This window comes from Kluyveromyces marxianus, chromosome 3, assembly GCF_001417885.1.
Source record: "Kluyveromyces marxianus DMKU3-1042 DNA, complete genome, chromosome 3".
In the NCBI taxonomy this organism is placed as follows: Eukaryota; Fungi; Ascomycota; class Saccharomycetes; order Saccharomycetales; family Saccharomycetaceae; genus Kluyveromyces; species Kluyveromyces marxianus.
In genome coordinates, this window is record NC_036027.1 from 1,571,633 (window position 1) to 1,588,169 (window position 16,537).

At 37.1% G+C, this 16,537-nt stretch overlaps 6 protein-coding genes and 1 non-coding gene across 7 annotated transcripts; 3 read left to right on the plus strand and 4 right to left on the minus strand.

Moving 5' to 3' along the window:
- Positions 1 to 48: 48 nt before the first annotated feature.
- Positions 49 to 942, minus strand: SNZ3 (pyridoxal 5'-phosphate synthase subunit PdxS; the record flags this gene model as incomplete). Its single annotated transcript, XM_022819266.1, has 1 exon — positions 49 to 942. The coding sequence occupies one exon, from the start codon at positions 940 to 942 to the stop codon at positions 49 to 51; it is 894 nt and encodes a 297-aa protein (XP_022675849.1).
- A 1,009-nt stretch (positions 943 to 1,951) lies between these two features.
- SNO3 (pyridoxal 5'-phosphate synthase subunit PdxT) lies at positions 1,952 to 2,590 on the plus strand (the record flags this gene model as incomplete). The annotated part of the gene is made up of 1 exon (XM_022819267.1): positions 1,952 to 2,590. One exon carries the CDS (start codon positions 1,952 to 1,954, stop codon positions 2,588 to 2,590), a length of 639 nt encoding a protein of 212 aa, XP_022675850.1.
- Positions 2,591 to 2,713: 123 nt separating this feature from the next.
- Positions 2,714 to 2,823, minus strand: KLMA_R324. The gene is made up of 2 exons: positions 2,786 to 2,823; positions 2,714 to 2,748 (listed from the first exon to the last, which is right to left on the minus strand). It is a non-coding gene; the product is annotated as a tRNA-Gly (tRNA).
- A 399-nt stretch (positions 2,824 to 3,222) lies between these two features.
- On the plus strand, positions 3,223 to 6,897 carry SMC3 (cohesin subunit SMC3; the record flags this gene model as incomplete). Its single annotated transcript, XM_022819268.1, has 1 exon — positions 3,223 to 6,897. The coding sequence occupies one exon, from the start codon at positions 3,223 to 3,225 to the stop codon at positions 6,895 to 6,897; it is 3,675 nt and encodes a 1,224-aa protein (XP_022675851.1).
- Positions 6,898 to 7,746: 849 nt separating this feature from the next.
- LAC12 (lactose permease) lies at positions 7,747 to 9,447 on the minus strand (the record flags this gene model as incomplete). The annotated part of the gene is made up of 1 exon (XM_022819269.1): positions 7,747 to 9,447. One exon carries the CDS (start codon positions 9,445 to 9,447, stop codon positions 7,747 to 7,749), a length of 1,701 nt encoding a protein of 566 aa, XP_022675852.1.
- Positions 9,448 to 11,851: 2,404 nt separating this feature from the next.
- On the plus strand, positions 11,852 to 12,886 carry KLMA_30729 (uncharacterized protein; the record flags this gene model as incomplete). The annotated part of the gene is made up of 1 exon (XM_022819270.1): positions 11,852 to 12,886. The coding sequence occupies one exon, from the start codon at positions 11,852 to 11,854 to the stop codon at positions 12,884 to 12,886; it is 1,035 nt and encodes a 344-aa protein (XP_022675853.1).
- A 720-nt stretch (positions 12,887 to 13,606) lies between these two features.
- Positions 13,607 to 14,491, minus strand: KLMA_30730 (uncharacterized protein; the record flags this gene model as incomplete). The annotated part of the gene is made up of 1 exon (XM_022819271.1): positions 13,607 to 14,491. The coding sequence occupies one exon, from the start codon at positions 14,489 to 14,491 to the stop codon at positions 13,607 to 13,609; it is 885 nt and encodes a 294-aa protein (XP_022678475.1).
- Between the last annotated feature and the right edge of the window lie 2,046 nt (positions 14,492 to 16,537).

The following is a 16,537-nucleotide window of genomic DNA, read 5'->3' on the forward strand; positions in this document are numbered from 1 at the left end:
TTTATTTGAATTTCAGTATAGAAAACTCACATAAATAGTCTGGTCTTTTTACCAGCCAATATTAGCCAATCTTTTCGAATTATTGTTCTTTTCCAATGATTCAATTGTCAAGCCTCCCATTAGGTCTCCTAAATCACTGGAAACCTTCAATAGCACTTCAGTGTCGTTATAATGAGTAGTTGCTTCCACAATGGCACGTGCTAACTTTTCCGGATTATTCGACTTGAAAATACCAGATCCGACAAATACACCCTCACAGCCCAATTGCATCAAGAGTGCAGCATCTGCTGGAGACGCAACTCCACCAGCAGCGAAGTTAACGACAGGTAATTTGCCATCTTCTAATACTTTCTTTAATAAATCGGTAGATACTCTAAACTCCTTAGCTTTTTGCTCAATGAACTGTTCGTCGTCACCCAAGGATTCTTGCAATTCTTTGATTTCACCTCTTATCTTCTTAATATGTTTCACGGCTTCGGAAACATCTCCAGTACCAGCTTCGCCTTTAGTACGTATCATTGCTGCACCTTCTTGAATTCTTCTTAGAGCTTCACCGAGGTCCTTAGCACCACAGACAAATGGTACCTTGAAACTGTTTTTATCTATATGCTCTGACCAATCGGCAGGTGTTAGCACTTCACTCTCATCAATATAATCAACCTCTAATTGTTGGAGAATTTGGGCTTCAACAGAGTGACCGATACGCACTTTAGCCATTACCGGAATACTGACACTATTCATGATGTCTTTGATCATCTTTGGATCTGACATACGACAAACTTTACCAGATTTACGCATATCAGCAGGAATTTGCTCCAAAGCCATCACAGCACAAGCACCTGCTTTCTCTGCAATGATTGCCTGTTCAGCTGTCACCACATCCATAATGACACCGCCCTTCAACATTTGTGCCAAACCAGCTTTTAGTTTGAAATCTGACATCTTTATCGTATCAACCACTAGTCACTCGTACCTTAGAATCAATCGTTACTTCAAATACGCTAGCTGGTGAAATTCACGATCAAAGCAGAATAATATCACCTCCTTTACTTATTCAAATCTGCGAGAATGGATATCAAAGTGTTATAAATGCTTTATATATTTTTAATAGTTTCCTATATAGCTGATAGACTCCAATAATCAAATTGCTCATAAGGGAATAAGGTGCAAAGTATCCCAAACGATGACGCATAGAGCATTTTATTATTCTTAATTTTGACTTGTTTGTTTTGGGACAGAAAAAGCAAATATTATATGGCATAATAGTCCTCTTTTTTTGATGCTCTTATTGTCAATTTGATTCTTTAGTATACAGGAGGCCTTTTCAAAGAGTCACAAACTACTGGCATTTGTAATATTAAAAAAAGAAAAGTTCAAGCTTCAACAAGAATTTCCAGGCTGAGCTCTCTTTACTAATGAATATCTATGCTCACTGCGCGGTAGGAAGATTTTCATGTGGAATCTCGTAACCTTTATTTTGTGAAGGCAACTTTTGAACAAAGGGATTATTTGGTATTCCAACAATTCCAATTCTCACAGGTACAGCTATTGGAAATAAAGTGAGAAAAAAGCGTTAAATCGGATTTGCGCATAATATCCTGAATCTTTTTATTTGATAGCGTCATGCATATCAGTTTGTATCAAGTGTGGCAACTGTCAAGTCAAGTCAAGTCAAAAAAAATCCAAAGAATAAAACACTCTCATAGATCACAGTTAAACAAACACAAATATATCATTGTTGGCTTTCACTTCATGACATACATAAACTAGTAGCACTAACACAATCCTTTAAAAATTCTTTATTTTGCAAAAACCGTCAACATGAATATAATATACGGACAAAAGAAGACTGAATCCATTTTAAACTTTTGATGCGATAATTGTAAATAGAAAAGGCTAATTTCATGTTCAAGGATTGATATCAGAAAAATAAGATATTACGTCCGTTCAAATGAAGTGTGTTGGTGTTTTAGCTTTACAAGGTGCATATGCAGAACACTTTAAAATAATACAGCAATGTGTCGAGGTTTACAAATATGATATAGAAATTACGACAGTGAAGAATGAGTCAGAACTTGCTAGATGCGATGCACTCATTATACCTGGTGGGGAATCGACTTCTATTTCATTAATTTCCCAACGCACTGGCATATTCCAGGCGCTAGTGAATTTTGTTAATGATCCAAGTAAAAGTGTGTGGGGAACATGCGCAGGCCTCATATTTCTGGCGAAAAATGTAAAGAATACGCCGGAATTAGTAACTACCCTGGATGTATTAAACGTGAAGGTCGTTAGAAACGCATTTGGAAGACAAGCACAGTCCTTTATTAAAAGCTGCGACTTTTCGTCTTTTATTCCTAATTGTACAGATTTTAGTGCGGTTTTTATCAGAGCTCCTATTATTGAAAGCATTTTAAACTTAGAAAGTGAGAATGAAGATAACAATATCAGAGTTTTATATAAGCTGGATAATGGATCAATTGTAGCAGTATCTCAAGGAAATAGAATTCTAGCTACTTCTTTCCATCCAGAATTAGCAGAAGGTGATATAAGATTTCATAATTGGTTTTTAACTGAGTATGTATTATAAATTCTTAACATGTACCGATATAGTTAACTGCACTGAAATGTTGATTTTTTCACCTTGAACGGTTATAGAACCCTTGCGCCAAAATTAACCTTTCTAAAGTTTAAAAAAAAAAACCAAAAAAATTGACACTGACGGGATTCGAACCCGTGTCACTCCCTCGCCTTGTTACTTCTTTTTAGGAAGAAACTTGTTAAGTGGAAGGGGAGTATCCTAAACCACTAGACTACAGTGTCGAGTTCGTGTTAGAAGAGAAATTGAAGAGGTACAAGTTGGCTAATTAAATGCATTCTTTCAATTCTTTTACCTCATATTAGGCATTCAGATGATATTAATCCACAGGCCCCTTTCGAAAGTTTGAGTGCTCATTTAAGAATGAAATGAAGCAGAACATATATAGGATGAAAATGGAGAAGAACTTATATCTTTCTTCCAGTAAACGTAAAATTGTGATTTATGTCTTTTTCCTTTACGCGTGGGGCGAACAATTCTATAAAATATTACGCGTCACTAGGGAGAAAAATATATATATATATAATCTAAATTGTATACAAAATAATATTGATAAAACATTAACGCGAATAGAAAATATGTGTTACCAAAGAGAAAGATAACAAAGCTAAAAATCACCAGAAATGGTTCACATCAAGACTGTGGTGATAAGTGGTTTCAAGACCTTCAAAAATAGAACTGTTGTCGAAAATCTCTCTCCGCATCATAATGTAATTGTCGGGTCTAACGGTTCAGGGAAGTCCAACCTGTTTGCCGCTATCAGATTTGTTTTAAGCGAAGAGAATACTAACTTAAAACGTGAAGATAGAAAGGGCTTTATCTATCAAGGTGCAGGTCAGGTAATGAGTGCATTTGTAGAAATAGTGTTTGATGATCCTGAAAACTTGATGTTAGCGCCATTAAAAAATGACACTGGGGAGGTGAAGATTAGGCGAACCGTGGGATTGAAAAAGGACGAGTACATGATAAATAATAAGAATTCAACTAGACAAGATGTCAAGAGAATACTGGAAAATATAGGATTCTCCACCTCTAATCCGTATAATATTGTTCCTCAAGGACGAATAATTTCTTTAACGAATGCGAAGGATGTGGAACGTCTGCATCTTCTTGAAGATGTTGTTGGGGCAAAGTCCTTTGAAAACAAATTGAAAGATTCCATGAAAAAAATGGATGCGGCTGAAAGAGATAGATTAAAAATTTCTGCCGAATTAGATGAATTAGATAAACGTTTGGGCGATTTATCTGAGGAAAAGAAGGAACTCGAGAAATATAATAATCTTAACAGAGATAGAAAGGTATTACAGTTTTGCTTATATGACAGGGAGCTTAATGAAGTGACAAGCCAGATAGAAAAGCTTGAGGGAGACTACAATGCAGTTTTAGAAAATTCATCTGAGTATGTAATGGAATTAGAAAAGAGGGAGGCTTTAACGTCACATCTTGATAAAGAGATTATTGCTATTGAATCGGAGATAAAGATAAAAGAGTCCGTTGATTTACCACAAATAAAGGCATCGAAGCTTGAAAATGCAAAAGAATTAGCAGATTTAGACTCTCAGATCAAAGATATAAATATACAACTGGATGCCTCTGTTCACCAACTTGAATCAAATAAGGAAGAAATTACTATAGTAAAAGATGAAATAGAAGCAAAAAGGACTATGATATCTGAACTAGAACCAAAACACGTCGAGTATTCAGAGAAGTCAGAACTTTTAAAATATTCCATTGCAAGATTACGTGGAAGGCAAATGGAATTATTATCAAAAAAGGGTAAATATGAAGACTTTCAAACCGTTGAACAAAGAAATAATTGGATCAAAGAACAAATAAATGAGTTAAACTTATCAATAACAAAGATGAGAAATGCTAAAATACAGCTGGAAAATCAAAGAAAAGAGTTAATGAGAGAGCTGGAAGAACTTAAAGTAGAGATCGATGAACTTACTGACTCAGTTAACGGTATGGGAACAATTTCACATATGGATGACTTAGAAAACAAAGTTACAACATCAAGAAAGGAATATTTAGTAAAAATAGATCAAAGAAAACAGCTCTGGAGACAAGAACAAAAACTCCAGAGCATACTTGCGTCTTTGGATAACGATGTCAAAAGATTTGAATCTAATGTCAACGAAACAATCGACCGTTCTTTAGCTGTCGGTCTAAAGAACGTAAATGAAATTGTAACTAAATTAAGTCTGCAAGATAAAGTGTTTGGTCCTTTAGGTGAGTTAATAAAAGTCAGTGACAAGTACAAAATCTGCGCAGAAGTCGTTGGAGGAAACTCGCTTTTTAATGTTATCGTCGATAATGAAGATACTGCAAGCGTGCTAATAAACCAATTGTATTCCATGAAAGGAGGCAGAGTTACATTTGTTCCACTCAATAAGATAGTATTCGATAACAACATAACATACCCCAGCAATTCTGAACAAAATCATTGTACTCCATTAATAAAGAAGATAAAGTTTGATATCAAGTTTGAAAATGTTGTTAAACAAGTGTTTGGACGTACCATTGTCGTAAAATCATTAACAGAGGCTGCAATATTAGCCAAAGAATCAAAACTTAATGCCATAACTTTGGAAGGTGACCGCGCTGATAGCAGAGGTGTTTTATCTGGTGGCTATTTGGATCAACATAAGAATAATAGACTAAGCTCTTTAAAAGACTTCAAACGATCTAAAAAGGATTATTCTAAAACACAGGGAGAGCTGCAGGAAGTCAAGAAAGCATTGCAGCAAGTAGAACAACAAATTGATGAATTAAACAATACAGTCAAAGAAGCTGTCTCAAACCGGGATGCATTGCAATCTGGTATTGAGAAGAGTAGGAGCGAACTTAATGGTAGAATATCTAAGAAAATCTCTTTAGAAGACACTATCTCTACGATCAATCAAAAAATTAGTAAGCTTGATTTGGAATTGCAACAATCAGAGAATAAAGTAGAAGCTTTGAACCTAGATTTAGGAAAGCCTTTTGTAAATGAGCTTGACAACAAGGAAAAATTAGAACTGGAACAAATATCCACTTCCGTTCAAGAGAAGGAAGATGACTTGAATACATGCGCATCATCTTTGAGCGAACTTTCTGCTAAACTGGATGAGTTCAACGCTGAACTTAACTCTAAGTTGATTCCCAAACTTCATGAGCTTGAGAGAAAACCTCTTACTTCTACCGAGTCACATATAAGCCAGATGTCAAATCAGAAAGAGCTTCTTGAAATGGATAGAAAAAGTGTCATTGAAACAAAAGCACGTATCGACAATGAACTTTCTACATTGGTTAGCGACATCGCTACACTGAAGGAGAAAAAAGCTTCTCTTCAAAGAGATTTAGAGAAAGCAAACTCTCACCAGCGTTCATTGATTAAAAGGATAACTAGTTACCAGAAAAATGCTGAAAAAGTGCTAATTAAGAAGTCTAGCTTAAATTCTAGAAAAGATGAATTACAGCATTTGATAAGGGAAGTGGGAATTTTGGCTGAAGAATCCTTGAAAAGTTATAAGTCCCTTGCAAGTGATGATATATTGAAAAAACTAAATGTTATTACGAAATCTTTATCCCAAATGACCAATGTTAACAAGAGGGCATCTGAGAATTATTCAAGATTCGAAGAAAAGAGAAAGGAGTTGAATTCAAGAGCAGATGAATTAGAGGAATCGAAAAAGTCGATTGAAACATTAATAGAACAGCTAAAAGAGCAAAAGCTTACAGCTATTGAAAAAACATTTATGAAAGTTTCTGAAAATTTCAGTGAAGTATTTGAAAACCTTGTACCACGAGGTGTGGGCAAACTAATTATCAACCGTTGCGATGACATTGCCACTCCGGAGACAACTACAAGAAAGAGAAAAAGAGATATCAGACAAGTATCTTCACTTTCAGAAATAAAAGATGATAACAAGTACACAGGCGTGTCCATCCAGGTCTCATTCAACTCTAAAAAGGATGAACAACTCCGGGTAGAACAATTGTCTGGTGGGCAAAAGACCGTGTGCGCAATTGCTCTAATTTTAGCTATTCAGATGGTTGACCCAGCCCCATTTTACTTGTTCGATGAAGTTGATGCTGCCTTAGACAAGCAATATCGTATTGCTGTCGCTCGCACCATTAAGAGACTCTCAGATAAAGCTCAGTTCATATGTACAACATTCCGAACCGATATGATAAATGTAGCAGATACATTCTTTAGGGTGAAATTTGAAAATAAAGTATCTACCGTTTCTGAGGTGTCAAGAAGTGATGCAGTTAACTTCATTAGGGGAAGTAACAGAAAAGAAGCGGATTAGTTTTTGTAGCTTAATAAGGATAAATATCGCTGAGTAACATTATTTTGGCTAAGAGCTGAGAAAAACTCGTGGATTACGCGATTGTTTTTATTCAAGAAAAACCAGTAAAGTAATACCAAGTCATGTCAAGATAATATGACTATAGTTTAAATATGTTACTAGGCTTATAAACTGTCTTTATACTTGTACACTCTTTTTGTTGTGGGAAAAATTATTCCCGTTTGAAAGGTTTTTTTAAAAAGAACTAAATTTTCTTATCAAGGATCAATGACTTTGTGCTATGGATAATACTAAGTTTATTCACGCCCTTCCCTTGTCCATACTTCTTCCTATTTTTTCATTCCTAATAGAGAAGGATGGTTTATTATTATTATTATTTTTTTTTTTTACAGTTTTCAAGTTATTACAGGTATTTTAGTTCAGTAGTACGTAGTTCGTTACTTTCTTATGTATGCCCAAAAGAAGGGATAGTAAAAAAGTATCCTTTTCTTAATGATGAAACAATTTCATATTGGGTCTAATACTAAGAACACATGCAATATATATGAATGTTGATATTCGCAAATAACGATCAAAGACTCATCCTATTGAAATTTCGACGGATGTCTGTAATCCTAGGATCCTTCCTCTAACGGATGATTACACATTACCTTATAATCCACCTACAGAGAAAGTACACACAGACACTATACGCCTCTTGAATGCTTTCATATTTTAATTCACTGATCATATCCCATAGCCCAATAAACATGGCTAGTTCTCTAGTTATACAACTGGAACAATTATCGGACAGGAAGTACGAAATTAATATCAAAAATAAAAAAAAACCTTGACTGATATAACAAAAGGTCAAACTGATAGTGAATCAACCTCTTCAAAATGGGTGCTTCTTACCTTTTCAGCTTCTATACCTCTCATTTCACTTTCTTTAGCCATCTGCTCTCTGACCTGAGCAGCAAAGACCGGATCAGTAGATGCTTTTCTTGGGTTTGGAGCCTCAAATACAGCAGCCAACTCTTCAAGAGTCTTTCCTTTGGTTTCGACAAAGAAGAAGTAAACGATGATAAACTCGAAGATGTCAAAAAACACATAAAAAACGTAGAACCAATATTTGATATTTTTCATAGCTTTTGGAGCTGCAAATTGATTAACAAACTGAGCCACGCCAGCGACGACATTGTTTACTAATTGAGCTTTAGATCTCATCAAATTGGTTGATACTTCAGAGGGATAGATAGGCTGCATAGGAGTAAATGCAAACGAGAAAATAACTCCGAATAAGTAAATGAAGACCAATGTTCCCTTAGAAGCTCCTTTACTACCGGCTTGATAACGTGCTGTACAGATTGCCAATCCTGATAACGCTAAAGCCGCGCCTAGAGTGGATATCATAAACATCTTTCTTCTTCCCACTTTATCATGACAGAAGGACCCTATTATGGATGCAACCCAAGATACAATTGAGTATACACCGTTCATCAACACATTAACCGAGACTGATTTCATGCCAACACTTGTTAACATGGTAGGCAAATAGTAGGAACAGACATTGTTACCGGAAAACTGACCAAACCATGCCATAGCGATGACCAATCCTAACCTGTATCTGTCAGATCTCTTTCTAAACAAGGGTCTTAGGTCTAAGACCTCCAACGGAGCGGACATATTGATGCCGTGGAATGACTCGATGATCTCCGACATCTCGAAGTCGATTAAAGGATGTTCCCTGTTACCATTGAAATGATACTTTGCAATAAACTCACGGGCTTCTTCCTCGCGACCAACACCGACCAACCACCTAGGGGACTCAGGGAGTAACCAACCGAAAATACAAACGAGACCCGGGAAGATCATTTGGCAATATAATGGAATTTTAAAAGCTTTGGAGGAGTTAGGAAAGTTTTTGTTGGTACCGTAAGTCGTGAATGCGGCAACAATTGAACCGACATACCATAGAGTGTTATAAAGTCCAGCAACTTTCCCTCTCAAATGCATAGGAGAAACCTCTACACAATAGGCGGGTGCAGCCGAGCAAGCAATTGTAGCAAAGAAAGATAACATCCATCTACCTCCAATCAAAGCACTCTTTGTACTTGTGGCTGCTGTCACTACTGATGCTGCAACAACACCGAAACATCCAATCAAAATAGCTGGTTTTCTTCCTTTCCAGTCCATAATAGGAGCAAAAAAAGCACCGCAAATTTGACCGATATTGTAGATAGAAAACACCAAGCCAGTGCCTGTTGATGAATTTACATCTAGATGATAATAGTTCAAATACGCCTTTTGAGTATAGATAGACCCCATCAAAGACCCGTCGTAACCTTGCATAGTAGAGCAAAGATAAACAATGAAACACATACCATACAATGGTAGGTATTGCTTTGATAGATATCCTGGCAGATCTGTCTCATCCATAATGTTAGTTTCGTTGGTGTCTTCTGCGTAAAAATGGTATTTATTTTCAGAATCAGAAGTCTCCTTATGTTCTACTGCTCCCAAAGGAGTATTTTTATGTAGTGATGATGATTCACTCCACTTTTCTGTCATATCTGTTCGTTATGTTGATGTCTGGTCTCAATAAACAACGCTTTTGCTATATTTGATAGGAGATATCAGATTTATTTCTGTTAAATGAGTTTTTGAGAGTTTGCAGTATTAAAAGATATAATGTTTTATGCTGTCTCTACTATTCTGAATGGCTAGGTGAGTTAAAATTAAAATCGTTGACTACCAGAAATATATCAGGTACTGCTTAATATACACTTCGGATTGTGCCTCGATTAACATACAAGAGAGGAGACGGATTCAAAAAAACTGAATTATATGACGTATCTTTGCGACCTTCATTTATTGATGAATGAATGTTCAAGGAAGGAAAACACATTTCCGGTACTATGAGACTTTGAATAAGTTTGAGAGTAAGTATGTCGGAAATTCTGTGGAGAAGCTTAATTAACATATGTTGTCAGATGTTCAGATTTATTTGCAGTAAGTAGTCCCACAACAGACATACCGGGATTATGGTAAATGATGGTCGAAGGTGCATTAAAGTGATTTGAGGTAATGAGAGTTCAAATGCAATATTCAAATAGAAGCATGAGTATAGTTGTTACTCTTCCAGTGCGATCATTTCCAATATTCATAGATCTGGGTATACTAAGCTTCTATGCTGAAATGGAAAATTATAATAATGCGGAGTTATGACATAGAGCAAAATTAAAAACATTTACTGGAAACATGGGATTCTCAAGGGTCACCTGCTAAAGACTTTTATTGTATCTGTGCTCCATGCGATACCTAAAATGGTCACTATCTCCTAACAAACGGTAACCATGTAAAACAGACATAAACATACAATATGAACCTCTATCGCACCCTAGCAACAGACATGAGCTGAAATTAATTTCTTATGCAACTGAAATACAGTCAGCTATTGATTGGGTTGGCATTGGCACCTTTTTCCTATGACTGCTCGAGAATTTCGGCTTCTGCGTATTTCCATTTGCCTTAATGATTTATGCGTACCCCACATTTTTTTGAATATTTTTCGACTTATTTTCCGTTTATCCCTATTCTCTCCGTTTCTCCGTGTGTTACAATCTCGAATAAACAAGAAAAAAATTAGAATCATGGAGGGGTCGTTTACGTTTATCATGAGGCGGTTATTTAAATAATGAAGGGTAAATAATGGGGTAGGGTAACTAGGGTATTCAGCGTACTCAAACAATAATGTCCGCTCTGAGAGTAGGAGTAAAAATGATTATCAAACAACCAATGTGTGGGTTCAAAGAATTATTACCCGGTTTTCGGCTAGATATTGATCAGAATTGGTAATAGAGACCTTACGTTGAACTTTAATAGAATTCATCACTAAGTACCATTGATACTTCAAGCAATTATTGGATTCATTGGGAAAGTAAGAATTTATTGAGATGGTTCTGAATTCGTCCTGCTTAACGTATGAATTAATTTTGAACAATCATAGAGCAGTGCTCGCTTTATATAGAATCAGATCTAAAGACTGTTTACTGATATACTTATTGGTTTCTGGTTCAATTACCAAACACTCAACTTAGTTCTTTTTATTATATAACATTTTACTGCATATAGGTCTGAATTGGTGGTAGGAACCTTGGGTGGAAAATTATTAGTTTCGATATTATCTTGATTTGAGGTGATAGTTAGTTTATAAGCTTGATGTTTGAATTGTTGGAATCGCTAGATAAATATTTTTTTACTGAAGTTATCCTTGGTTTCTTTTGTCTGACTTGGGTATTAATTAAGTCGTTAATTCAAATCGAGACTTGAATGAAGAAACCTGTTACTTATATATATTTTTCGAAATGGATTCAATTGTCAAATGTTGTAGCCTCGATTCTAGTATAACACGGCTGTAGTCCTAGCTTTTATATTTGATTTGATATCTGGCACCCAAGGCAACCTCTTCGGACCTCCGAAATCAACAGTTTTGAACTCTCTCATAGGTAAAGAACGCGGTTTTTAATATGTGTTCCATGGAAATTGTCAAAAAAGAGTGAATTTAACATGTATACCATTGATTTGTAATATAAGAATACAGGTACCAAAGAGTGCGAAAGCACAGAGAAGTAGACATTGAATTGGGTGGCAAATATCCAATGCTGACTAAAGTAAACCTACATTGTAAACTCAGCAACATAATTCGGTGTTTTATCGAAGGCTTCTGAGTTGTTCCTCGGTAAGGATGCGATATCAGTACCCTAAAGCTGTATATAAAGAGACGCCATCGGTGGTGGTATAGCCCAACTGAAGTGCCCTACTTGACGATTGCTATAGTCATAAGTTTTGTAAAGTTGTCATGTATGATGGATAGCTTATCAATAGTCTCATAGATTAGTCGCGCTTTTTCAAAATAGGCGAATCATCGACTATAAGCAAAGCTACATTTCACTAACTTATCCATAGAGTAAAAATGTCATACACGGTAATTACAGGCGCCAATGGTTTTATTGCGCAACATATCATCAAGATTCTCTTGAGTAATGGTCATAAGGTCATAGGAACGGTTAGAACTCAAGAAAAGGCTGACACCATAGCTAAGTTGTTCGACAATGAGAACTTGATTTTAGAAATCGTTCCGGATTTAAACGCTGTTGAGGCATTCGATCCATTGTTTAAAAAGTACAACACTCAAATAAAATACGTTTTGCACACCGCATCCCCAGTTGACTTGGCTGTCACTGATGTACAAAATGGTATTATTGACCCAGCTATCAATGGTACTTTGTCTGTTTTTAAAGCTATCAAAAAGTACGCAGCTGATTCTGTTGAAAGTGTCGTATACACCTCTTCTTCGGTCGCAGGAGCCAATTTGAAAACTATTTTCGATGGAACAGCTATAATAAACGAAGAGTCTTGGAATCCAGATGGGAGAGAGGATGCTGTTGACAGTCTTTCTGCCTACTCAGTTTCCAAGAAATTGGCTGAGCAAGCTATTTGGAAGTTTAAGGAAGATAACAAAGACGCTATCAAATTCAGATTGTCCACTATCAATCCATTTTTTGTTACTGGTCCACAAGCTTTCGATGAAACTGCTAAGGGTAAATTAAATGAAACGGCTTCTTATTTCGAGCACATTCTTGCATCCAAACCAGGTGGCGATCTCGCTCCATTTTTTGGAGTTCCTGCCCTTGATGTAAGAGATCTAGCTAGGGCCCATTATCTAGCCTTGACGGAATCACGATTTGATGGTCAAAGAATATTCCTTGATGGTGATGTTTACTCTACGCAACAATGGTACGATGTCATCCATGAAAAATTTCCAGAATTGAATGGTAAGATTGCAAAGGGTCAACCAGGCACTGACAAGTTCAAAGAGGGGTCAATTGCCAAGATAGATTTCTCAAAGTCAAAGAAATTATTGGGGTTTGATCAAATACCATTGAAGCAAACTATCACTGATGGAATTGGGCAACTTTTGAGAGTCAGGGGCATTCCTCAGAATTAGAAGTACGTAGTAGAAGGTTTCTTGTCGCTATATCCGCTTTAGTAAGTTTTTTGTATGTGTATGTTTTGTACTTAAGCGTGGGGCAGGACCCTTCAGGACGACAATATTGTCAAAAAATAAATACAACAAAATGAGAAAGAGAAGAATATTTAAAGATTTAAGAAGGAAAAAGAGAATTGGGAAAGGAAAGTAGAAAGTGGGTTCTCGGCTGTTTTTCGATATACTATACTCGCATGACGGAACAAGTTTCAGACGATGGATAACACGTGAGATCATCATTTGTGTATCCACTGGTGCATCTAGCGGCTTTCTATTTGGCTTTGAAGTCGGATCTGACTGACAAAAAAATAGTGCTAGAAAGCTACTACAATCAGTTATAGGATTTAGACGATAATGAGATGTGCAAAACTCTAGTGACACCAGCCTTCAGAGCTTTTCACATCAACTAACCGTCATCGCTAAATGCAACCCACTAAGTAGTTGCAAAAGATTTTAGATGGTGGAATGAAAATGAGAATTTAGATAGGAAAGATAGAGAATCCATGCTCGAGAGCTTTTGGTCAAGAGTACGTAGTTTAGTTGGTGCATTGTAACTGAACTATATCTGCCTATGTTTGTTTATATTTCAGGAAGTTGTTTCAGGGTTGGAATAGTTTTGATCAAACTTAAGTTTTTCAGGTAGTATTCTGATTATTAGGTACCATTAGCGTTGTATCTGGGCTAAGAAATCACGGATTGGTTTTCATCGTGCATGGAAAATTTTGATATTTTTTCCTTAAGGGTGTCTATCTCGTTGTTCTTGTCCAGTCGATTTGATGATTCTTTCTTAATTAATTTGGTGTTCATCTCCTTTCCCGAGTCTCCATCTGAAATCTTTGTCGCAGTTTCTGAGAGGATTTCCATGAACCTTTTGAAACTTCGATCTTTTTGATCGTAAAAGGTCACGGTAGCCCCATGGTATGTCTCAGGTAAAGTTATCAGAGTTTTGTCGATGAGTATTTGGTCAACACTGGGGAAACTAGCGTTTGATGCTCTTCTCTGTAGATCCTTAGCTCTTTTCAAAAAGCTCTGGAGAGATTCTTCTGGCAGTAGAGACAAATTTGCCATCTCGTCCACGATATTTGTTGGATATTCCTCTTCATTGATTTTTTGGACAGCACGTAGGAAGCAGTCAACAATTGAAGCATCGTCTTCAGGATTCAATTTTAACCATTTTGGGGATTTGTCTACAGGAACGCAAGCAGAGTGGATTTGTGTTATGTAGTCCTTCTCATCTGCGTCTGGAACGTGTGAAAAGGTTCCGTCGCGTGAAGGTAGAAGATAGCCTAGACCCTGCTTGTGCAATGCTTTACAAAAGTCTCTTACCCAAATCTTGTAGCCCCAAGGGGATTGCACTGTTGCGAGAGTGAAGTGCAAGTTGGGGTTATTTAAATAGTTAAAGGTATATTTTTGAGTTTTCGAAGAGGGATTGCCATTGGAGGAGGCAGTAGATGAGGCAGGTTTTGAATCAGGGCTTGTAGGGCTTGAATCAGAACTTTTAGTGTTTGGTTCAGAGGTTATATTGCTTGGTTCCGATTTTGGAGCGTTTGGTTCAGCAGCAATCATTATGAAATGAGTGGGAGGCAGTGAGGGGAGGCAGTGAGGGGAGCCAAAGTGTTCTGGTTACTCATGTTTCAGAGTAATTGATCAAGCATCTGTAGTGTATAGAATTAAGGTATTCATGCTGAAAATGTAAAAGCATGTTTTCATTTCATTTTGTATACGCACTTTCCAAAGTTTGAAGGGGGTACCCTTTGGGAGGGAAGCTAAGCAGCGAAAAACAAAAACATTTGTCGAGTAGAAATTTCGTGTTTGCTGCAAAAGTAAATTTTGAAAGGGTGGTCTGTTTTTAGGGTAGCGGTGAAAAACAAAAAATGAAAATGAGAAGTGAGAAGAGGGAGAGTAACAAGTAGTATTAGCTACTGGCTATGGGGAGAAGAGCGTAGGTTCGTGCCGTGTAAAGTGATGATGAGGAAAATGAAAATGAGAGGAGAGAGGAGGCACGTGATAAACATTTGTGTCCGGGTAAGAGGGAAGGTGACAGTGAGGTTTGAGATGAAGTTTGGAGTGTGTGGTGGTGGGTAGAGGTTAGCAAGGAAGGTGAGTTTTGGGTTGTGTATTGTGCGGGTAACGGAGGACTAATTAGATGGGGAAGGAATAGAGGGAAGAGAAGGTAGAGAAAGACAAAAGAGAAGTGGGTATGTTCGCACCGTGTGAAGTGATGAGGAAGAAAATGAAAATCTAAAGTTGGAGGAGGGGGAGGAAAGAGTGGAAGGGAAAGACAGTAAGTAAGGTTGGGTTAGGGAGAGACAAACATCCGGGTAACAGTAGAAACATAGGTTGAGGAAGTGGATGTGAGATGAAGTTTGATGGCAAGAGGAGCAAGATTGGTCAAGGCAGTCAAAGTGTATGAAAATGGAAGTGCGGGTAATATGGGAAACTGTGGGCACGACAGGTCAGGTGGACAGATGAGGGACACATAAGGGACAAAGGAAGACCAAGGAGGATAGTCAGAAACCGTTGCACAAAGAGGAAGCTAGGAAAAGAAACGTGTATCGAAAACACTTACCGTAATAGGAAATGGGATACAAGAAATACAGGAAGCTGGAATGGCAGGTGGAAAAAAACAAAGGAGAATGCAGGAGAGTGTAAAAAGAATGTAATGTTGCACGAACAAAAAGAAATGAACATGAAAAACGAGGTTTCCGAAATAGGAAATAGTGGGAAAAGTGAGGTATAATATATGGCGGGTAACAGACAAAAGAGGGAGGGTAACGACGACAAGTATGGAGGATGGACCAAATGTAGCGGGGAGGGTAACACGAACTTAGAGAAGGAATGTTCTAAATTGGGGCGGGTAACACCACTAGAGCAGAGGGTAACACTAGAAAATGGGTAGGGTAAGACCAAAGAAGGGGTAGGGTAATTCAAAAGAAGGGGTAGGGTAATGGCGAAAAGAGAAAAATAAGGAGTGCGTTGGTGTACGGATTTGATTAGTTATGTGGTGTACGGATTTGATTAGTTATGTGGTGTACGGATTTGATTAGTTATGTGGTGTACGGATTTGATTAGTTATGTGGTGTACGGATTTGATTAGTTATGTGGTGTACGGATTTGATTAGTTATGTGGTGTACGGATTTGATTAGTTATGTGGTGTACGGATTTGATTAGTTATGTGGTGTACGGATTTGATTAGTTATGTGGTGTACGGATTTGATTAGTTATGTGGTGTACGGATTTGATTAGTTATGTGGTGTACGGATTTGATTAGTTATGTGGTGTACGGATTTGATTAGTTATGTGGTGTACGGATTTGATTAGTTATGTGGTGTACGGATTTGATTAGTTATGTGGTGTACGGATTTGATTAGTTATGTGGTGTACGGATTTGATTAGTTATGTGGTGTACGGATTTGATTAGTTATGTGGTGTACGGATTTGATTAGTTATGTGGTGTACGGATTTGATTAGTTATGTGGTGTACGGATTTGATTAGTTATGTGGTGTACGGATTTGATTAGTTATGTGGTGTACGGATTTGATTAGTTATGTGGTGTACGGATTTGATTAGTTATGTGGTGTACGGATTTGATTAGTTATGTGGTGTACGG